Source organism: Amblyomma mixtum, chromosome 1 (assembly GCF_055824585.1).
Source record: "Amblyomma mixtum isolate Tamu chromosome 1, ASM5582458v1, whole genome shotgun sequence".
Taxonomy (NCBI): domain Eukaryota; kingdom Metazoa; phylum Arthropoda; class Arachnida; order Ixodida; family Ixodidae; genus Amblyomma; species Amblyomma mixtum.
The window spans coordinates 9,044,569-9,068,001 of NC_143012.1; the positions used below are offsets into that span (position 1 = coordinate 9,044,569).

The 23,433-nt window shown below is 45.1% G+C and overlaps 1 protein-coding gene across 4 annotated transcripts; it reads left to right on the top strand.

Moving 5' to 3' along the window:
* The first annotated feature begins 478 nt into the window (after positions 1–478).
* On the top strand, positions 479–21,755 carry Hmgs (hydroxymethylglutaryl-CoA synthase). 4 transcript variants are annotated; one of them, XM_089542341.1, is made up of 9 exons: positions 479–834; positions 10,151–10,598; positions 12,312–12,437; positions 13,176–13,340; positions 14,284–14,440; positions 15,063–15,233; positions 16,381–16,613; positions 18,045–18,190; positions 18,792–21,755. In XM_089542341.1, exons 2-9 carry the CDS (start codon positions 10,154–10,156, stop codon positions 18,846–18,848), a joined length of 1,500 nt encoding a protein of 499 aa, XP_089398467.1. In that variant the 5' UTR covers positions 479–834; positions 10,151–10,153; the 3' UTR covers positions 18,849–21,755. The 4 variants fall into 4 exon arrangements, with proteins under 4 accessions (XP_089398467.1, XP_089398461.1, XP_089398474.1 ...); XM_089542335.1 differs by lacking the exon at positions 479–834 and adding an exon at positions 1,985–2,151; XM_089542348.1 differs by lacking the exon at positions 479–834 and adding an exon at positions 2,411–3,301.
* The last annotated feature ends 1,678 nt before the right edge of the window (positions 21,756–23,433 follow it).

The window sequence follows — 23,433 nt, forward strand, 5'->3', positions numbered from 1 at the left end:
TACGTATATGCTCGCGTGCGCGGCAAGTATGTCCACATATTTTACTCTTTGCCTTCTGACGTTCGTTGTGACGCATATCTCTCCAGCCGGTGCGTGGATACAGTCGGCAAGGAGTACTGGGAAGGGTGGGGTTAAGTCCCTTGCTTGTTTTGTTCTCTTCGGACGACCGCGACGCGTCTGGAATTGATTGCCTTCATCCTATATTTATTTATACGCTCTGTACACGAGGAAAGAAAGGGGACGGCACTGGGGCGCGAACACTGGCTACGCCTCTTTTGTTCTAATGTTTTTCTTTTTTTTTATTTTTTATTCTGTAGCAGCAGAGAGATGCGCATCTTCCTGCTCCTCCGTCGCCGCGGCCCGCGGCCTTGGGGGCGGCGGTGTCGCGCCCAGCTCAAGCGTTGAAGCGTTGCTTGTTGTCTTCTTTCTTTTGCTCCTTTCCTCCGCACCCTCTCCTCCCTTCCAGTGTGTCGGCGATAAAACGTGGCGGGAGCGGAAAAGAGTGCGCGGTCCTTTCAGTCTCGTCGCTGTCGTCTTAGCGTCTTGTCTGTCGAGAGCAAAGCAGCGGGCGGGACAGGCTCGTTGACGCCTGGCTGAATACATCACGCAGCTTGATTCCGTTTGACGCCACGGCGCTGGTGGATCGTCGACGTTTAGTCTGCGCTGCGTGCGTAACGACGTCGTTTTGTGTCTGGTGTGTGCAGCTGGCGGCCTGAGCGTAGGGTGTGTGGTGTGTGCGGCGTTTTTGTCTTTATACTTATTTCGCCACACGACGTTCGATCGCCTCAAGTGCGGTCGCAAGGATTTCTCAAGAGCCAGCAGCAGTGAGCAAAGGTGGGTCTTTGAAGCTCAATCAATCGTGAGGGTGTATAAGGGGACTCTTCACGCATAAAAGTGCTTAATTGTTTCAAGAACTTCTTTCTGTAAAGCTTTTTTTTTTTCCGTATGACGCTGACTAGTGTTCATTGCAGCTGACCACTTCTGGTCGATCGAGCTGCGGGTAACACCATTTGATGGCAGTGACACTCTGGCACGGGGATAGTGGCAGTGGCACGGGGGATAACCTGCGAATAGGTATTGAGATGGGTGTTATATCGCGTATCGTGTTATATATGTATGGGCTACACAGCGCGGGAGGGTCAAAACGCAAAAGAGAGACATGCCGTGTAGCCGCGCTGTGTAACCATCGCCATGTTTCGCCACCGTCTAGCCCAAACCGCTATCCATAACATATCTCGTTTCCTTTCTTGCTCCGTGTCAGTCAGCGCGGCGAGGATTCGACGATCTTCGCAGCCCCCTCATTAATCCAGAAGGTCTTACTCGCAATATTATAAAACCTCACATAAGTGCTAAATGCACTTCGTCGCTCAAATGATCGGCAAGCAGACGACTTTGTAGCAGACGATATGTATCCATATACGCGCATTTCATGCTACGACTAGTGGCCCACATTGCACACTATCCTTTTAGCTTTTTGGTTGCAATAACAGGTAAGAGTTTTTTACTATTAGCTCTTAAGAAAATAGCTGAAGGGATTTTTCAATTCTTCGATTCACTTGGCATCTGCTTCGTGACGCAACGTCCCAGGTACGTCCCAGGCACGTCCCATGGGTTAAAAATGAGGCTGTCTTAGCTCCATTTTGAGCGCGAAATTTTATTATAGCTTGGAGAGGGTATTCCATTTCGAAACTAAATGATAAAGACGTCTTGTCTTACAAACTGCCGCTAAATGCGCAAAAATGTGCAATCGCAAAGTGACAAACAGTCTACTTTCGGTTTCGTTTTCTAAAACCCTATTATGCAGAATATTAAAAAACTGCTTCCACCAGATTATTTCACTTATTAACCTTTAAATTTATTTTATGTTACGCTCTATTTTAGTAAATTTGGAATAGTAATACAAATTTAGCAAACGTTTGACCAAAATGTGCTCGCGTCACAGCTAGTCTGGCAACGTCAAAGAGCGCCTGACCCGCACTTCCGGTTTCGTTCTTCCGTCTTCTACGTGTAGTGGCAAAGTTAAAAAAGGGACCGAACTGGAGGAATGCTCGTGTCGGAGCGGACTTTCGCGTGCCTTGTAAATTGCGAGGGCTGACTGCGACAGCGGGGGACCAGTATCGGCAATCATCGGTAAATGCTCAAAAGCTCGAGGTAAGCAAAGCATTGCGAACCGCTTCGCTGCTACGTTGAGGCTCAAACCTCGCTTTTCGAAGAGGAGAAGAAAGAGAAAACGCGGCTGGGGACGAAGAAGAGAACAAACGGAAAAGAAAAGCAAAAAACCGCGTGTCCCGTTGCACGGGCCACGCTGTGCATATGATTCATACTTTTTTTTTCTTTCTTTGTTTCTCCTCGCAGAAACACGACGGACAAGTAAATTTTTTTTGTTAGCGCTCGGCGCCTTCCGTTGGCCGGCCGCTTGTAGTTAGTCCGTTAGTCCGCGAGTTTCCCGGGCTCGCCCTTTCTGATCTTGTGCGAGGAGGGGGGCTTCGCGGCATTTGACCGGTCGTTAACACGACCCGAAAATTTCCCTGTGCTGCGCGCGTGGCCGCCTCTTCCTGCGAGCGCGTCGGGGATATCCCCCCTGCTGGATTGTTTCATCAACGCATTCGTTGCGTCATTTCTTAAGCGCCGTGTGGTGAAAATACACACAGCTTGGAGGAGGCGACGGAACGGGACGCCTAGCTCTGGAGAGGCGCGGCGAAGGAAAAACGGCGTCTTGCGCGTGGCCTCGAACTTGAAAAGCTAGGTCACGGTCGCGTGACGTTTTTGCCGCGTAACCTAAATAATGCCCGAGCGTGTGTACTATGTTATTCTTGTATCCGCTGGCGGGTGCGGAGGGGTCGTGAGTGGGATACTACACACTCGCACGGCACTCGAGAGAGAGCGTGATTGAACACGCGCAGGCGCCGAGCGTCTTCGTCGTACTTTCCGACCACATGCTTTAACAAGCAACTGCGCACGCGCTTTTTTCCTGAAGACGCGTCGTGCACGTTCTTGTCATCCGGCGGCGGCGCGACCATAGCGGTGCGTGCGGTGGCCGCTGTTTAATCGGCGGTCTTGTCATTTGCACCCGGATGAATAAGGGAGGGGCTGCTTTTCGCTGTGCGTGCTTTTCTGCGCGCGTCAGCGAGGCGCCTTTGTCTTTTTAGGTCATCTTGGAGGATAAACGCGAGGAGAAAATAGTCGCCGCGCGAAAGAAAAGGTCGCCCCAACTGTGCTCGCGAATATGTTATGCAGTCATGTGTAGCCCCTACGGACAGCACTAACGTGCATTCATCGCATTAATCGGCGTTTCCGAAAGGTATGTTGCGAACAGAAACTAAATTGCAGTACCGCAATTCCGTGTTGCTGGCAAAGTGCAGACCCTGTAATGCAGTGACGTTTCGGCCGTGACTACCTCAGAATATCCGTGGTAGCCTTCGTAACGATTTTGGACGGGCTTGTATTGTATTGTTTATTTTTAATTTTTTTCTTAATCGACGTTCTGCGTAACCTTCCTCGCTCCGCGATGTTCGGGTTACAGTCTAGAGCTGCAAGTTGCAGTAAGGAACTACAAGCCAGCTCTTGAGTAAAAATAGACGCTTCGCAATTCACGTGAGCATTGCTATGTTTTTGGCTGTAGTGTTATTAGTGGCTAGTGACTGCTAATGCCTGCCATTGAATTGTTTGCAAAGCATTGCTTTTGGACGACAATGCCGCATACTTCCTTTGTATGCATGCATTAGTGATTTTACCGCATTATGTGTAGCCAGTCTTCTCATCATTTGTGCGTTGCATGACACTGAAAATTGAAAGGGAGTAATGCTCCATGTTGACATTTTTTTTTTTGTATGGCTGGATTAGGTGTGAGTGTGTGGCTACAAGAGTTAAATGCGTAAAGTCCGTGTGCAGAAACACGGTCCTATATGCCATCTGTTTTGTGACAGCAAGCCAGCAGCAACAGCAGAAGGGAATCTGTATCAAGCCGTCACTCTGTTCTGTGATGAAGTTTTGTTCATTTTTTGAGTAGTAAGATAGCAAAGTCTCATAGCACATCATGCACAGTGTTTCGCTTTTCTATTCGAGGACACTTGTGCACTTGGAAAGCCCTTTCTTCTGTTACTCCAGGCTGATCTGCTTGTGTCATTCTAGAGGCGAAGCGCGCGGTAGTTTGTAATTGTGCAAAACACTGTACCTTAGAAAGAGGGGTGGCACGACAAACGCTTCCCTCTTTATTGTACCTATTCCGTGTAGCTGTTTCACGCTTGTTCAGAGGTGGATTCTGTCCGACGGGCTTAGCTTTATATCTTACCTTTTCTTTCATTGTTATGTGAAAAAATTTAAAATGTGCAAAACACTGTACCTTAGAAAGAGGGGTGGCACGACAAACGCTTCCCTCTTCGTTGTACCTATTTTGTGTAGCTGTTTCACGCTTGTTCAGAGATGGATTCCGTCCAACGGGCTTAGCTTTATATCTTAACTTATATCTTATATCTTAACTAAATAAATAAAATAAATTAAAAATCCCCTGTGCCCCTTGGTTTCTGTGGCTGTTGGCTTCTCTCACATTTATAACGAGCCCCTCATTCCCCTTTCCTTGTCTGCTTAATTGCTTAACGAGGGCCTCGGTTCTGGCAGCCTTGATGCCTTAGGAAGCATAAGAGTGTTTTCACACAGCTTCTACCCTCACCGTTCGATGACGTTCTACGTCACATCAGCGGTAAATCAGGACGTGCCACGTCCGCCGCTTAAGAACGTGGGTGGCGCTGGTGAACACTCCCAAGGTTAGGTTATTTGTAAACATAAATACCCCCGAAAGCAGAAGGTTTGACAGCCGTCGCCGTAGCTCAGAGGTAGAGCACCGGACGCGTAATTCGGAGGTCGTGGGTTTGGATCCCACCGGCGGCATGTGGTTGTTTTTTCTTCTGCTTTTCTAATCAATTAGCTTTAAGCGATAACATATTCAGTAATATCGTAAATTGATCAACACCACAAAATAAATAAAATAAATTAAAAATCCCCTGTGCCTCTTGGTTTCTGTGGCTGTTGGCTTCTCTCATATTTATAACGAGCCCCTCATTCCCCTTTCCTTGTCTGCTTTTCTTTCATTGTTATGCGAAAAAATGTAGAAATGACAGTGCTTATTCGCGTTGGCTATATGTATTTTCTGAGTACTCTATGCAAACCATGAGGGCTGTTATCAATTACCTCTAATACTATGCCTACTCTGTGGGGGCCTTCCACTCCGTACTAAATTACGGTTGTCATCACAGTGTTCTGCAAATTGCAGTCCAGTGCTAGAACTATGTGGGCATGAGTATACTTTCATTTCGCTCCCATTTTGATCGAGCCCCAAACAGAAGGAAGCTTGCTTGTAAAATTTTTTCAGACTAAAAAAATGTTGTCTTTATATGACAGGAAATCTGCGCTTGCACAGCAGAAAAGCTGCCTAGCTGCCTTGTGTTACAAAAACCGGTTTGATGCTAGTTTTAACAGTAGTCTTCATAACTAATGTAATAATACCAGCAGCTCCACGCATCATACTTTTCCGTTGGGGTTTCCCGAACTCTGCGTCCCAAAATTTCTCTGGTCAGCGCCCTTTTAATTTTTTTTTCATTACTCTTTATGATAAAGGGGTGCATCACTTGGGGGCTTAGATTTCGGGTGCACTGACCGCATGTGTTTGCAATGAAAAGGAAGACTCAGCATTTCAAGTTGATAGTGCTGTTTATTTGTGTATTTTTATGGCCCGGGTCCCTATTTCTTGCATCTTTTCTCCGTTTTCTCAATTTTCCTGTCTCTGCTTTTCATTTGCACACTGTTGCTTATGTCTTTTCCAGACCTGTTCTTTTTTTTTTCTCATCGCTTCACTTGAAGGAGCTTGAAGTAAAGTAGATTGAAATAGTAGTAAATTGCTTTTAATTCTGCGACAGATGTGGACCCCACAGCTTCCAGTTAGCAGTGCTAACTTCGAAAAGCTGAAGCAGCCGAAAAGTATACAAAAGCATAGTGCACAATCTTGGAGTGAACAGTGTGAAACAGCATGAAAAATGCAAACTAAATACTAAATACAGAATTCGACAAGTGTTTAAGTTGAACTGGAAACAGAGTTGCAACCACGTAAGTGAGGAAAGAGTGACAAGGGTGAAACTAATAATTATAAAAAAAAAGTGGGATATAGCATGTCATGGACAGCGCGTGCAGCAAGAAAGGAAAGCTTTGAACTTTTCCTCTTGTTGTAATGTTATCTATTGTAATATTTTTGGCGGTTTGATGGCAAGCTGTGTTGTGCCGTTACAGTGTCTGGTGTTTATCTCTGCAAACAGTCCATTTCATTTATGTGTCTTTACCAGCAGGGAACGAGTTAACCAGGGAACTAGTCTTAGTAACATTGCTAACATGTGTGACTTTGACTGCTGTTCCCAAGTTGCAGATGTTATCACACTCGTTACAGTGTCTTTAGAAGCCACACGTCAGCCGCTTTTATTCATACCAGTTTCACTTCTTTCTTATCTGTTGCCTCAGATTGCTGCCCATTATCTCGTTTGGGGTTCATTTCCTGGACGTTTGAGTGCTTATCTCCATATGTAGTACACGTGTTGAAACGAGTTGCTCTGCTGCAGTTACATTCCCAATTGTGCAATCTTGGCATAAAACTCAACTGCTACTTAGACCGTACTAAGTTACAAAACCTCTTAAGATGGGTGATGTCCCACTGATGAGTATTACATCAGCAAAATAATGAAAGGTGAGGCTGTGTAGCCTGTAAGAAGGAAATTTCAGCTGCTTGTGGGATGTTTAATACAAGTGTAATGCAGAGCAAGAAAGAATTGCAATAAAAAGATGCACAGTGAAATGATAAACATTTCAGAGACACTTTCATAGTGAATGTGAAATTCAGGTTTGTGGACTAGATGTGTTTCCTGTATTCCGTTGCTAAGCCAGTCTTGGAAGTTCTGTCTTGTGCTCTTTTAAACAGGTTTACAAGTCTTAGAAATCACTTTTTGCAGTGCTAGACTTGCTTGAGTGCAATGAAATTTCAGGTTTTGTGTTCTTGTTGTGAGCGTTGGGAAGCAAGGCTGTTAGTCATTTCTCTCTTGGCTGCAGCGAGAACACATCTTATGCGAATAGGAGGACGCTGCAAGGAGAGCATGCTCTCAGTATTTGTCGTTTAACATCAGAAAACTATAGGCACTCGTATCACTTACAGAGGATTGGAAAAAAAAAAAAGCCTAAAGCAGCTGTTAATGTAGAAGCTGGCTTGTCCAAAGCCTTCTAACACAATCTATTTCTGGCTCATATGGGAGTGACGTCATGTCGGTGCTTGAAGGTCTGTTAGAGAACCTCTTTATAACATATGATAGACGTGTTTATTTTATTCAGAATATCCCTAAAGGCCTTCAAAGGAGGGTATTGCATGGCATAGTTAATACATAAAAAATGTGATAATAATGCGATTATAGACTTATTTATTCAAAATACCCCTTATGTGATGCTAGCAATTTTGGGCTGACCCTCTTAAACTAACTAGCTGGCAGCATGATGAATATCAGTGAGTGTGCTTTCTCGAAACTACTTGCTGAACTGTGGAAAGCAAAGGAGAACGTAGGAATTTTTGGTAGGTGCAGTTTTGCTCATCAGTGTTTCAGTCGCTGTTTTTCCATGCACGAGATGTAAATTTCTGCATCAGATTTACCTATTTTCAGCCAGACGGAATCGTTATCTACATTTGTTTGTCAAAATCCTAATATATAACTCAGCTTTGTATTTTTCTGTTGCCCCAACTACACTGAGTTTGACATGTTGTCATTACAGATTCTGTGTGACGGTCCTGTATTGTTTTATGTTTGTAGGCTTTTTGTGCTGTGCAGTCTTACTGGCTTCCTTTAAATATGCTTTGTGGTAGAGGAAATCCTGTTGCCTCTCATGGTCAGACATACTGTAAATTTTGGTGTCTGTCTGAGAACAGAACTGCTGGCTACTACACGCCTTCTTGCTTCATTTACCGAAGGAAGCCACATTTTAAGGGAGGACAGTATTCTGGATGTGAACCTTGTAGCTTTCGAAATTCTAAACACTGATATGGATATTACTTACAGTGGGCTATGCGCCTTGCAGTAAATCAGGAGACCAACAGTAACAGTTGAAAAGTTAATCATTAGTTATATTAATTAACCAGCCTATTGGTTATTAGCTGTATTCTGATGCGCTATGCCGCTGGCAATGGTATGCTGAAAAAAGGCCTCGTCTAGCTCAAAGATCCTAATTTTAAAAATTGCACGTCTTAGGTGAAACATCCCATGTTCGACTCTCTCAATCTGAACAATGGGCACAAGATTGGATTGTAACTTTGAGCCCTCAAATGAGGCCTGAGAGAATGTAGCACATGGATCACAAGTTTTTCATTGCAGTTTATTTCTGAGTCCTGGCAGTACATTTTTGGAACTTTACCATTTGTTTGGCGAGGTGTGTGTCAACTTTTAGCTTATGTGCTCTGTCACGCACTTTGCAAGGCAGCTCTGCAAAGGCAGCGTGGAGAAGGCAGCTGTGGCTCTTTCTGCACAGGTTTGACGAGGTCCAGGCCATCAGCTTTGGAATTCTTTCAGTTGCAGAATAGGCCCAAATAGGCCCACCTGGCTGTACGCAATAACTTCTGGGTTTTATTTCATGCCTCGGAGATTAGTCATCTCACTGGGCAAGACAACAGCATTGTTTTGTCGCACTTCATTTGAGTCTGTCTATGAGTCTGTCTACTCTTTCAGGACTGCAATGAAGTGCAAATCTTTAGCTTTCAAAGTCTGGGGTGGATTTTTGGCCAGTTGCCACTCTGAATTTTTTTTTTTATTTGAAAACTTGTTGTGAAAGGCATTAAGTATTCTGTGCCATTCCTTAAGGGGCATTGACCTCATTTTGCCAGTGGTGGTAAGGTTCATGTCTGCATATCGGAGGCAGAGCAAATGCCAGGTGAAATTTCGTGAGGCTGTTAAGCTCCGGTTTACGGCTAGTGACACTTGATGGGCACCACTGAAACAGAGCAATCTGGAAGCATGTCGCAGGCTGGAAGCTTTTCCTAAAAAGTGTTCATTAACTATTCCTTTTCTCTTTTAAACAAAAACAAATGTGCCCATGTGGGCAGACGTTGACGTGTGCAATAGACTGATTGCACTTTGCTTCGATTTCGTTGCACGCTGAACTTGCACATAAAAAAAGAAGAAAAATTGCGACTTCGGGCCATCTGGAAGCTGTTGCATAGCCGAGACTGTTTGGCGCGCTTTGCGTTGATGCAGTACGCCTCACATAATTGAGTCCACAGGCATATAATTGAGTCTCGTTCTGTGGCAGTCACAACTCTGTCCACCTCGCTAAGCCTGCCAGCTGTCTGGATAACATGCCAAGCTTTTGCCTCTTGTGCTTTATGAACGAAGCAGCTGTTGCAGAAGGGCAAATGGATGGCATTCTGTTGACTATGCCATTATTTGGCCAGCCTGTTTTGTGCTCTCTTGTGTCCTCCCGGCTGCTTTGGTAGCCTTCACAGTTCTGTAGTTGGTGTCCATTGCTGATTGTAGCTGGCCGGTGCATCTTTGGTTGTGATGGCTTTTGTGAGTTGTCTCTGCTGGATACGAGCTGCATTGATACGAGCTGCAACATTGCGGACCAAAAATTTAGTTCTGTTTGCCTACAAGACAGGGAGTACAGGATATCAAGTGTCTAAGCTTAGCTTGTTACATTAGTGAAAGACCGCACTGTGTGGAGAGTGCCAATTTTCTAAGTGTACTTTGTGCAGTTTTAACGTTTAAGTTGGCATTGTAACAGCTAAGGGTGCTTGCTATTGCTTCTTCTTTCCTTTATTGCACTTAATTTTGACATGTCAGTTGTCATTGGGTCAGTCTGTACGCATCGAAATGGTGTTTCCAAGCTAGTGGCAAATAAATTGAAGAGATATGTTTTGTAAAAAATGGTTGAACTAATCGAAGGAACCATCTTAAGCGTTGAGGTGAACATTATTGGCATCATGTCCTTACCTGTTGCTTGTTGCTGGTTGTTTTAAACTTCTTTTATGTTCCCCACATTTGTAGTGCCTTTACTTTGTCTTCATTCTTAGTGTGCCTCTTTCCAACCTCTTGCATTGTCTTTAACGAATGCTGTTTGCTCTGCTCTGGTTTATGCGCAGACAATGCCCAGCTTCAAGCAGAACGAGACGCGTGGCTGGCCCGAGAATGTCGGCATCTTGGCAATGGAGATCTACTTCCCCTACCTGTACGTCGACCAGACTGAGCTCGAGGTGTACGATGGGGTGTCGACCGGCAAGTACACGATCGGCCTCGGGCAGGACCGTATGGGATTCTGCTCCGACCGTGAGGACATCAACTCACTCTGTCTGACAGTCACGAGCCGGCTGCTAGAAAAGACGGGCGTGCCTGCCGGCCGCGTTGGGCGTCTCGAGGTGGGCACCGAGACTCTTGTCGACAAATCCAAGAGCGTCAAGACGGTGCTGATGCAGCTGTTTGAGGAAGCGGGCAACACAGACATTGAGGGGGTGGACACGACCAATGCCTGTTACGGAGGCACGGCAGCACTCTTTAATGCAGCTGCGTGGGTGGAGTCAAGTGCCTGGGATGGTGAGTTGTTTTTTTTTTTTTTTTTAACATTCCACTGATGTGCTTCCCATGAAACAGCGAAAACCTCATCATGGAACAAAATTTTAAAGCACTGGTGAATTGATGGCTGCCAACCCTGAATAGCAGGTTATCTACACTTCGAGAAACGTGAGCATGGTGAGGCCAGAAAACAACAAAATAAAAAAATGAAGTAGGGGCAATGGATAAAAAGCCACGGAAAGTTTTGGCCATTTCCTTTCAGGCTGACTCAACAAGTATTGAGTCAGTGCTTCTTTCCTTATTATGCCTATAGACCATCCAACATAAACATCGAATAAATTCACACACTGCAACAATTTTAAAAATCTCTTCAAGTTGAAGCCTTTTCTGATTAAGGACTATAATACTGACGTGTTTGATGTGGATAAGTTGGACCAGCAGACTAGCTACTGCTGTGTGTTATCGAAGTGCATGCAGGGGTGAAAATTGTTATTTATTCACTGTATTGACATCGTGTGTCAATAGCTTCATCCTTTTTCAAGCCCACCATGAAGCTCATTGGTACATACCGGAGTGGTACATGCCTTTAGACTGGAGTTGCTGGAGGAGATTTTTGACTTGGGTATTGTTGAACGAACAGGAAAGAGCTTCATTTTTTTGGTTTGATGAGATGAGTTGGCTGGGTGTGGTGCTATGACTGTTTTTCGTGCATGCATTTTGCTGTTGATGGAAAGGGGCGTTGCTTCGACATATCAGTTGTTAGTTCTGCGCTCGTCCTGTCTACTTCTCTTATGCGTCCTTTCCCCTGCATAGTTTTATGTTTTTATAATCATGTTGAACGAAGCCACACCCCTTTTTCACCTGCCGCAAGCTTGCGTCATAAGCCCCAGGAAACAAGGAAATGAAGAAATTTCATGCTATACTACATTGGGTACAAGATTGAACATCAAACAACAGTGTTCTGCATAGGAATGTGTTGTGTACTTGTGCTCAACAGCAAGAAGAAATTGCTTTCTTGAGTGGCACAAGTTCCATTGGGGCTGATGGTTGTCAACTGATGTCATGCACTAATACAACAACCAAAAGGCTCATTCGGAAGTTTAAAACTTCTGAGTGTGATAGCGGATAGCTCGGACAGCATCTTGTATATGTTGCTTGTTCACCTTGGTATAGTTTAGCATGCTATCATTTTTTTTTGAATTATTAAAAAAAAAAACTAAGTTTTTCTTCTTAACATTGTTTAACTCATGAATGTAAGTTCTATATTTAATGAAGGAGAAGTGACTGAAAACACTGTTGCCCAACTGTTGTCTTGTTTTTCTTTTAATTTTACAGCATCTTCTGTGGCTTCTGTTGGCAGCCTTTTTTGAATAATTTAGAATGAGACATCGCCATTGATTGATTACTTTGTGCTAGAAGAGAGTATTATGATGATGTATGATTAGCGGGGCATTGATTCAGGCCACGTAGCTTCATATTCAAGGAAGTGGCAGCTTCATTGAATGATGTTTTGAGATTCCTTTAGTAAAAGAGTTGAGATTTTCTGAGATGGATTGTGTGCCTGTGGTAGGCCGGCGGTTATGAATGTAGTTGTTCTGGCTTTAATCGAAGTACGAGCCCAACTTTTCTCGACATGCAAATACTGTTTAGTGCAGACAGGGTAAAACTTTCTCAACGGTGCCCCCTCCCCTCGCATTGTTTTCTTTTACGTATTGAACATGTGCTGCTGTGCAGGGCGCTATGCCATTGTGGTGGCCGCAGACATTGCCGTGTATGCCACTGGACCGGCCAGGCCTACAGGGGGCGCTGGCGCAGTGGCCATGCTCGTGGGACCAAATGCAGCTCTCGTTCTGGAGAGGGGTGAGTTCATGTGGCATTGACATAGTTTGTAAATCACTGATTATAAGCTTCAATAATAATCCTTGCACGTCAGTGACAAAACTTTAACTGAGCCCTTTTGATGAAAGCAAAATAAGAGCGTTTTGACAACTGCATTTGGTTGTTGTCTTTTGGTGGGTGTTTGGTGGGTGTTTGATTTGTCTTGGTTTATGGGGATTTAACTTCCCAAAGCGCCTCAGGCTATGAGGGACGCCGTAGTGAAGGGCTCCGGAAATTTCGATCACCTGCGGTTCTTTAACATGCGCTGACATCACACAGTACACAGGCCTCTAGAATTTCGCCTCCTTCGAAATTCGACTACCGCGGCTGGGATCAAACCCGCATCTTTCGGATCAGCAGCCGAGCGCCATAACCACTGAGCGACCACGGCGGCACGGGATATTTTTTTTTATTCCGGGGCTAAAAGCTACTTATATGGTTTGACAAAGGCCCAGGAGCCATTTACAGTCGAAACCCACAATAACGAAATCGCTGGGGACAGCAAAAAAAAATTTGCTTTCACGAGAATTTCGTTGCCCCGAAAATGAGACAGAAAATATAGTAAACAGAAAGAAAATTTATTGCCAAAAGTTACGAAATTGTGTGTCATGGCCTTCATCTTTTGTAGCAGTCTGGCGAGATTATTTTTCTTCTGTGCGCAACACAAGTTTGAGTGAGGTCTCGCCAGTGTCCTGAACGTGGAGTTCTCTTGCATGACAGGGGTGCGGTCTTCCTACATGAGCCACGTGTACGACTTCTACAAGCCAGACCTGCTGTCGGAATACCCGCGCGTCGATGGCAAGCTCTCAGTGGAGTGCTACAGCCGGGCCCTGGACAAGTGCTACGCGGGCTTCTGCAAGAAAGCACGAGCTACCCGCCCCGAGGGTTAGTCCTTGTGCTTAGAACACATTCTAGTTCATCACCATCATCATCATTGTTGCTGTCAGCCGGGTTACAGCCACTGCACAAGAAAGGCTTCTCCCATTGGTCACCATGTAGCCCTGTCCTGGGCCACCAGCAGCTCTCTTATCTCAGTAAATTCTCTGATCTCATCTCTCCAGTTGGCTCTGTGTGCTCTCTGACTACATTTCCATTCACTTGATATTCTTGCTGTTGCTCTAACAGAACAGAAGGTACCTTAACAGGCTAGCAGCTATACCCTAACAGACCGTCGGCTATACCCTAACAGACCGTCGGCTATACCCTAACAGGCCGTCGGCTATACCCTAACAGGCCGTCGGCTATACCCTAACAGGCCGTCGGCTATACCCTAACAGACCGTCGGCTATACCCTAACAGGCTGTTAGCTACCCTATTAGGCCATTGGTTCTTAAGCTACCCTATTAGGCCATTGGTTCTTAAGCTACCCTATTAGGCCATTGGTTCTTAAGCTACCCTATCAGGCCATTGGTTCTTAAGCTACCCTATCAGGCCATTGGTTCTTAAGCTACCCTATCAGGCCATTGGTTCTTAAGCTACCCTATCAGGCCATTGGTTCTTAAGCTACCCTATTAGGCCATTGGTTCTTAAGCTACCCTATTAGGCCATTGGTTCTTAAGCTACCCTATCAGGCCATTGGTTGTAGTAACAGACCATCAATTTGTGTTCATGTCCGATTTTATGTCCCCTCCTCTTTGCCCTGGCTGGTTCAGGTGTTGCCTTTTAATATGTCAGCTTTTTTGTCACAAAACAACCCACAATAAAACATGAAGCAAGCAGTTTCGCAGCCAAACATCATGATGTGTGATTTCAAACTTGCATTATCTACACATTTTAGATTGATTAACATGGAAGTTTGTTCACACAACTTGGTCCCTTTCCCGTGCAGAGCATCGAGATCGGCCCGTAACCCTGGATGACCTGGATGCCATGCTGTTTCACGCCCCATACGGGAAGCTTGTGCAAAAGAGCCTGGCTCGGTTGGTGCTCAACGACTTCCTGCGTGACTCGGCATCTCCCAAGTACGCCAGCCTAGCTGGCTTCAGGTGGGTGTTGTTGCAGTATGCACGTGTTATTGCATCACCTATTGCAGCATTGACCTAACGGTCCTCGCGCTTTTCCCCGCAGTTGTTTTCTCCATAGATATATAGAAATGATCAAAATCGGCTAAATTTAATTATGCTCCAGTGATCGGTTTTTTTATATATCTGATCTTTTTTGCATTTTTCAAAAAAAGAAGGGAATAAATATTAATGAAATCCTTGGGGGTTCATTACTTTCATCAGGTGTTTTCAATGCCTAGGCACTACAGGGTCAATTGCATTTGTTTCTCGTCATCAAAGTGTGCGGCATTTGTTTTACAAGGCGCTTTAAGAGTGTATTATGAAAGCAAGTCAAACCTGAACATCAGAAACATAACAGCATTGTCATTTGGAACTCTAGTTGTGAAATGGTTCAATTGAAATAGTATCTAGCCATAGTCTTATGCTATTTAATTTGATGTTTGCCAGTCTTCCTCCTTAGCTGTGCCACTTTCATGCGGTGTGCTTTCTCTGTTTCACTAGGGCCATGGCGTTGGCCTAATGGCATGGTCAATAAATAATTTCACGAAGGTTGACACTCGTAATAGACTGAAAGGGAAGCTTCATTTCTGTCTTTCCCTCACAGCTCGGTTCATCTGGAGGACACTGTGTTCGACCGGGACGTGGAGAAGGCCTTCATGAAGTTCAGCCAGAAAATGTTTGAGGAGAAGACCATGCCCAGCCTGCTCGTGTCGAACCAAGTGGGCAACATGTACACGCCTTCCCTGTACTCCTGCCTCGCGTCTTATGTTGCCAGGTGAGCTGCCTCTGGCAAAAGGGCTTTGGTGTTTTGTCCCTTCACATTTTTGGCGTTTTTTTCTTCCCATCACCTTGCTTTTCTTCTTACACTTGAAATGTTTGGAGTAGTTGTTCATTGGTGCTGGTGATGAGTGAATGCAGCAAAACAGTAGGCAACCCTGTAGTGAAATGTCTAGGTCTAGCCCTCTCTGGGCTCTGAAACTGCCTTAATTAAGGGCCCCGTTCGAGTACTTAGCAGAAGCCTGATGCAATAAAGTATCAGCGCATTGGAATGTGTCTAATGTGGGAATACCGGGATGACGTCATTTATAACTTGAGAGAAGTTTCTTTTCATGGCACTAGAAGGTACCAAATTATTTGCAACCTGACATTACTGCTTTATCAGATACACTAAGAAAAAGTTAAAAATTATTTGTAGCTCCGAAGGAATGCTATCCTGTTGAATAGTAGTGCTCTGTGCTAGAGGATGAAACTCTGTCAGCATAACGGACAAGGCAGGCATTGGTTGCTCTTGCTGCAAGTGAGATATTGAAATGCTGAAGCGATATAGTATAGTGTAGAGTCCTCCTCCCTCATTTAGACAGTAGAATCTCACAGGTATGGGGGATTGGGTGAGGCAGGAGGGGATTTTGCCTAGGGAAACCATGCTGAACCTCATTTCGTCAATGAAATCAAACGAGTGGTGCATGTGGCACCACCCCCTCTGGATTGACTTGTCGATTGGTGAATGCCCCCGTTAGTACGGAAAGCTCTGTTGTGAAAACAGCTAAAATGGTGTTATTTTGTAGAAAGTTGAAATAAAAGGTGGCCCAAAAAGATTGATGGAGGAAAAGTAGGGAGCAAATCAGTTGGTGATGCAACATAGCGCAGGTGGTAGAAAAGAAACTGGCAATTTATGCCCAGTGGCAGGATGATAATGATGGTAGCTTCCCATGGTGGCTTGTCATCACAAGCTGCTTGCTACTAGATGTTAACTTCCCGTTACAAAGGGGAAGCTTCTGAGCATCTGTGCATCGAAGGTTGACTTGCACGCTAGTAGATAGCACTGAGCTGCTGGCTGCGAACATTGTCTTCTTGCATATGCATTTCTCAGGCTTCAATACAGACTGACTCTTTTTCCTCCCTCTCCCTCTCATGCATGGCAGCTTCTCGGTGCCCCAGCTGGCAGGCAAGCGCATTGGCATGTTCTCGTACGGCTCTGGCCTGGCGGCCACCCTGTTCAGCCTGTGTGTGACGACCGACGTTGGGCCCAACTCTCCACTGCACGACATGCATGCCAGCCTGGTCGACCTGCGTGCCCGCCTCGCCCAGCGCCGCAAGGTGGCCCCGCCCGAGTTTGCCCTCATCATGAAGCTGCGGGAGGAGACCCATCATCAAGGTAGCGTCCATGCACCTCTGCTATTATGCTCTTGTGCACACTTTTGCAGCCATGGTAGCTGGGGGAGGGGGGGGGGGACATGTGTGATACAGGTAGGGCTGGGTATGGGTTAATGGGAGATGTCATAGAGTGATTACAGCCACTTCATTACCCTGGTGCACAGTGAAAAGTCTGGGAAAAGTCTGGAAGTTTTTTCTTACTGTTAAGTTCCAAATGTGTTCCTGAGGGGGCGTTGACGTAAAATTCTGGGCAGGATGCTGTGTTCTGAGTCTAGCTGCTGGTTTATATGTGAAGCACAACTGGGCACTAGCACTGCATGCACTTGCTTTGTGGCGGCAACAGAGTGAGAAGGACACTTCAGAAGGGACCCATGTCTCGGAAGGATTTCTGTGCTTCGTGTCTGCTGTTCGTAGCAAGATAAAATGGCAATCCCCCTTTTTTTTTATCCGAGCAGCTGTTCGTCATCTATTGCCAATTCCTCTGTTCCTTTTCTTCTCACTTCTTTTCTGTGCTTTTAGTTTTTTCTGGTTATCTACTTGCCTACCGTGACCACCTGCCATGGTGGCTCAGTGGTTAGGGCACTTGGCTACTTAGCCGCAAGACCTGGGTTCGGTCCTGGTCATGGTAGCCATGTTTCGCCTCCATTGAAAAGCAAAAGGCGCCTTTGTGCTGTATAATGACGATGCACGTTAAAGAATTCCAGGTGGTCTAAATTAATCCGAAGCCCTCCAATATTGTGTCCCACATAGCTCTTGTGTCGCTTCGGTACATTAAACTTCACAATTTACATTTTACCAATGTATAACATGTTAATTTTGCTCATTGAATGGGCCATAGGCAGTCAAAGAGATATACCGTCTTTGTCAAAAGTAACCAGGCTGCATGGTTTGCTTCTAGTTTGTATAATGGAGTCCTTGTGGCTTTCTTAAAGATTGAAAGCTGTTGGAAGGTGAGAAGACCCCCAGTCCTTCCCATTAACGACCATTTCAGCTTCAGGCAAGCTGTAAGGGCTCCAGTGTACGAGCTGGAAGCAAACCATGCAGCCTGGTTACTTTTGACAAAGACGGTACATGCCTGCATGGGCTTCCTCTTGTGGCCTTCCTTGTATTGACTGCTCCCTGACTCTGCTCATCTTGAACACGAGCTCTGCCCTTCGTCACAGCCATGTTTTTTTTTTTTCCTTGGTCTTCTTTATTACTTTCAAATGTGCAGTAAAGCCTGTGGCAACATAGACACATTAGCCCCGGTTCATGTGGGAGGGGCCTCTTCAAGCACATGCAGAGACGGAGGTCAGTGCTTTGGTGGTGGCACCACCTCCTCACTGTCAGACCAGAGCTGACCCAGCAGCTTCCACTTCCGTACAACTCTTTTTCTTACTTTCACACTTTACGGGAAGGTGTACTGAGCATCTTCCTTTTATGACTTTTGCAGCACCATACACGCCGGTCGGCCCCCTGGATGACCTCTTCCCGGGCACCTGGTACTTGGCGTCGGTGGACAGCATGCACCGGCGACACTACCAGCGCCTACCACTTGCGAGCACCAATGGCAAGGCCCCCGTGGCAACCACACTCAAGGCATGTCCCATATCTCAAAGCGGCCCTGGGACACATTTGTCAACATTTGAGTCATCTAGAACAGAAAGATGGGGACTCAAGAGAGCAGGAGTCTAGCTGGAGACGGAAAGATCAGAATGGCAATATTTCGTTGGCCAGGCATTGAGGACACTGCATTTTCATCTTCACACGTTCTTCAATGTACTCCATTATGGTGTAGTCCTGAAAAAAGAAAGGTTGCAGAGGCAAGGAAATGGGCTGATTGAAAAAACAATGGTGATTTGGGGGCCTCTAAGCTCAGATTGCTTGTAGGTCGCTGTGTCCGGGTTCCAAGGAAAGGATTTAATGAGCAATGAGGCAACCATCGTATTGAAACTCAAAATAACTTTCTTTAAGTTATAGCAGTTACACTGAAGGACGCTTTTCAGTGGCGTGATCAAACTTGCAAATTCTAGTGCAGAAGCTTGACATTTTTCTTCAGATCATTCATGTTTAACTACAGCAAGTAATTTTCACGTAAAAAAAACTAAAAATTTGTCATTGCTGGCTAGCTTCTTTGTCTTGAGTATTGGTTGAATACCAAAACCATTACGATTCTAACCGCTCGGCATCTCTCTTTCAGGAATTCAACAGCAGCGAGGTCACTACTAACGGTCAAGCCATTGCCCACGAAACCTAGCAGCACGCATGGCAACTTTTTTTGGCGTTGGCGAGGACCGTCCGTGTGCTTCACTGCCTCTGTCTCTTGTTGTCCTTACTTTCCTTTCACTCGGTTTTGTTATTCGTTCCCTTAACGTCAATTAGCCACATTATTTTGTTTTTCCTCATCTCACCTTTAATCCACCTCGTGTTAACATCGTAGAAACAATTTTTTTTTTTTCCGAACATTTCGTTACATGCTGAGCAAAGTACTCCTGCGAGCCTCCAAACAAACTGCGCTGTGTCGCGATGACTGCAGCGAGTGTGTGTCATAATGACTCTGGCAAAACTTTTTTTTTTTTCTCGCCGCTTCTAAATGAACACCCGTGCGTTGTATCGAACTCAGCCTCAACTTGTGCTGCTGCATGCGTCTTACAAGGAGCATGCAACAATCCATAGTGGCCTTGGATGACGAAGTGTTGGAAGTGTTGTAGCTCATTAAGTGGAAGGAAAGAAGGAACAGAGCCGTGGCGTTTGTGCATTTTGCATGTTGGCTTTCTCATATCGCGTGTTGCGTAAATCGGAGAAAATGGAAAAAAAATTTTCTCGGCTTAACCGCGCGTTTGTTCGGGCTCAAATTTCGCACAGAGGTTGCATTTGGTGGTCAGTTTTGTTTTATACTACATTTAGGTGGGGTACTTGCCTGATTCAGTCAGAATTATTTGGAAATCCTCATCATATGTGGCGACGACGATCCAAAATCGAAAGACATCGCAGCAATGGTACCCGTGGCGCCATCTCGCACCCATCGGAGAAACCCAGCTGTGCTAAGTGGAGAGCTCGTTTCTCCGATGGCTGCGAGATGGCGCCACGCGTACCATTGCTGCGAAGTCTTTCGATTTTGGGTCTCCGTCGCCACAGACGATGGGGATTTCCAAATAATTCTGCCCGAATCAGGCAAGTACCCCACCTAAATGTAGTATAAAACAAAACTGACCACTAAATGCAACCTCTGTGCGAAATTTGAGCCCGAACAAACGCGCGGCTAAGCCGAGAGAATTTTTTTTTTCGATTTTCTCTGATTTGCGCAACAGTCGGTAGAGGATGCCGTCTAGGGCACTGTGGTCGCGTGCAATGTGTGAAGCCGGGAATAAGAGAGTGGATTTCAGTGTACATAAGTCGTCTTTCCTCACCCCTTAGCCTCCACATGGAGAGGACAGTTCTCTTTGATAGCTTGTTTTCTCTTTTTTTACATACTGCCTGCCTGTGAACAAAATGCAGATTCTTGTAATGGTGGTGCGAACAGCGCTTTTAAATTAACTGAGAAGAGAGTAATTACAGGTCAAGGTTTTCTTCTTTAGGGGGGGGGGGGGGCGAGGTCACACGGTATTTGTCAGTAGTTGCTGGCTATGGCTAGACTCATTCTGTGAGGGTTGTGTGTTGCAGTTCGCAATGGTTTCAAATCTACCATGCTCTGTTCAACTGCAACTGCCATGATGGTTTTTCGTAAACAAACAAAAAATTGTGGGTTCTACCGACCACATTAAAAAAAAGGCAAGACTGTTGGGGGGGGGGCACTCTGATGTTGTCATATTTACTGTATTAGGCAAAGAAATTTAATATATAGATATGGTATATGATCTTGTGCTGCACTTTGCGTAGGAGACAGTATGTGAGAATGTATTATTCATTAATGCATTACTGCTAAGCACATGTGGAGGTGTTTTTGTATTTATTCTACTTCCTAGAGAGCACGTCCTAATGGTATTTTCTTGTTTGGTATATGGGTTATAATATTTTACATATTTTAGCAGAGCACTATGTGGTGCAGCTTTATTTTGAGATTATTACTGATGGTTAAATCATTAAAGGGACTCTGAGGAGAAATTGAAGTTGGCTTGTATCGACAGAATACCAGATCCTGATTACAAAAACGCCACTCATACTGATAACAAAGCTCTTGTAACGTAGAAAAGAGCAAGAACCAAAATACAGGTAACGCCGCCACAGGCCAAACTCGCAAGTACAAGCGTGATGAGGTCATAGGACAAAACAGTGTTGCTAGAACCAATGGTTCTAGCAACTCTAGGACCCGAGAAGCCACAAATCACTGAGGCGCAGCCAATGCATGCGCAAATCTCCTTGACGTCACCAGATGGCGCCACGTGCCCGGCAGCTACGCGCGCGCCTGAAGCATCGGGACCAATCAGCGCCTGATCGCCGGCGGCAGGCGGGCTCCCGGTATTCCGCTAGCGGTAACAAGGTACACGGTATGCTAAAGGTGTCTATTTGCGAGAACTTCGCTGACGACTTCGAGAACAAGATCCATCGTAATGCTGGCAAAACGCCAGTGCAAACGTAAGCGAAGCGACTGTAGCGACGGCCGCAATAGCCGATAGATGCCTTCAACGTGCGGCCGGCGGTAGCTTTCTTTTCGGCTGCTGCTGGGCCGCTATGTTGGCCGTCAGAAATCACTGAGTCTGTGTTACGTCATGTCACGTCATAAGTCTCGTCACTTAGTCCTGTGTCGTCATAGGAGAATCCCAAGTTTGAATCAGAGCGGCGGGAAAAACTTTTTAAGCTTCGAATCCAAATTTCTTGGAAATAAATGCATCTTTCGCAGCCGGCCAAGTGGCAACAAAGCCATGAAATGCCGAACTATCGGATTTTGTTATAAAAAAAAATATTAATAGTGCTCTCCTCACTGTCCCTTTAAAGAGCTGAGATGACTTCAATATTTGAGAATAAGTTTTATACAAATGAATTTAATTGCGAAGAGAAGTCTTCTTTTATGCTGGAAGAGTTTGGATATGCAGTGGTATCCTCTCGTTGTTGGTTATTTTTTGTATGACATTTGATTGTAACCGATACTTCCAAGAAGATACCTTTGAACTGTGATGCAAGGCGCAGCTTGTATTGACAAATAAAGGTTGTAATTATCTTTTTACTTCTTTCGCATTTTATTCTGTGTTTATTGTTTAAGGATTCAGTCTGCATGCACACAGACACACAGCACAAAAATTTACTGAAGCTAGGGACAGTCCTTGAGAACTGCAAGAATGGCAAGAAGTCATCCCTTTTCAACAGCCTAAAGGACACCTGTGTGTGAATTGCATAGTGGAGTTAAAGGTGCACTGAAGAGGAATCTGAACTGGTCTTTTTGCCGCGGGAACTCGATCTACACGTTTCTAGCATTCTTAGAAACTGTGACTTATTGCCCTGTATGGCCGATTTCCCAAATTAAATCGAATTAACCGCTGGCTCCCGCCCTTTCTTTTTAAATTCTGCCTCGTACGGTGGGCGGAGTCGACCAACGTGTGGAGTGCCTTTCACCCAGTCCCGTGGCGGCTTGCCGCTCTGCCATCGGTGGAGTAATACGTAGTAGTCCGTAGTAGCAAATAGTCCGTGCGTTTTGTTTTTTTCCGCGGGCTTATTTTGCGGCTATATTATTTGCGAATGAAACTATTTATTCATGGAAACCTAAAAAACAAAATAAAGCGAAAGCAAAGCCTCCACGGAGCTGGCTGAAAGGAACTTCACGCGTTGGTCGACTCCGCCCATTGTACGAGGCAGAATTTAAAAAAAAAGGGCGGGAGCCGGACGTTAATTCGATTTAATTAGGGAAATCGGCCATACAGGGCAATAAGTTGCAGTTTCTAAGAATGCTAGGAACGTGTAGATCGAGTTCCCGCGGCAAAAAGACAAGTTCAGAATCCTCTTCAGTGCACCTTTAAAATGGACCTAGGAGCCACTGCTGGAATTACTGGTAAGCACCCATGCCTCTCAGTATGTACTGTGTAGTGTTCAACACCATCACAATGCAACACAACCCTCGCGTCACTGTAGTAACAAACAGTCTGGCTTTTGTTTACTGCTTTTTTATGAAATAAACTTTTGAAAGCCCACGCTCTGGTTAAACTACTCACCTAAGATTCACTAACTGGGCCTGAACTCAAATATGCATGCGTGGTGCAGGATCCGTATATTAAAACCATTATTAAAAACTTAGAATCCAAGGTAAAGCAATATGATTTTATTCCAAATTTTCACTGTTTGATTCTCTGTCTGAACTAATTAAATCTAACAGTATCCAACCCCTCTGGGGAAGAACAAAAAGCATTCAGGAATTCCTTTCCTTGCTCATGAATAACAAATTGGCGCTTCATCCTGCATCCTACTTACCATTTTTAAGCTGCACGCCTTGCACGTCGCCATCATCCCAGCTCACTTTCCCCATGTTTTGCCCGAACTGACATTCAAATTTTTCTTTTTCCCACATACCATAAGTGAGTGGTATTGACCGATGTCAACAAAGAAAAAAAAAAGTGGAATTAGCAGCCAGAATGACTGACAGCGCATAGTGATTCCGCATGCTTTCTTTTGTAGTTCGTCATTTCATTTGTTGCCCTTGGATCTGTGACATCTACTGTGACATCTATTGTTCTGCTTGGGTCTGTAATAGTCTGTGCAGTATGAATAAAAATATAAATAAATAAAATTATAGGATTTGTTTGCGTAGCTAGAGAGTTTGTAGTTGCCGAATGAAGATGTTTTTTTGGAGCGTCATTTGTTTGCCTGAGCCAGCGGCTCATTTGCTGTCCATTATGTCGTGCGCTACGTCCTTC

What these genes read in the sequence shown, in the direction of transcription:
- Hmgs (XM_089542341.1), top strand. Translation starts at nt 10,154, where the DNA reads ATGCCCAGCTTCAAGCAGAACGAGACGCGTGGCTGGCCCGAGAATGTC. An exon ending in GGAGTCAAGTGCCTGGGATG is followed by an intron (nt 10,599 to 12,311) that starts GTGAGTTGTTTT and finishes GCTGCTGTGCAG; the next exon opens with GGCGCTATGCCATTGTGGTG. An exon ending in AGCTCTCGTTCTGGAGAGGG is followed by an intron (nt 12,438 to 13,175) that starts GTGAGTTCATGT and finishes CTTGCATGACAG; the next exon opens with GGGTGCGGTCTTCCTACATG.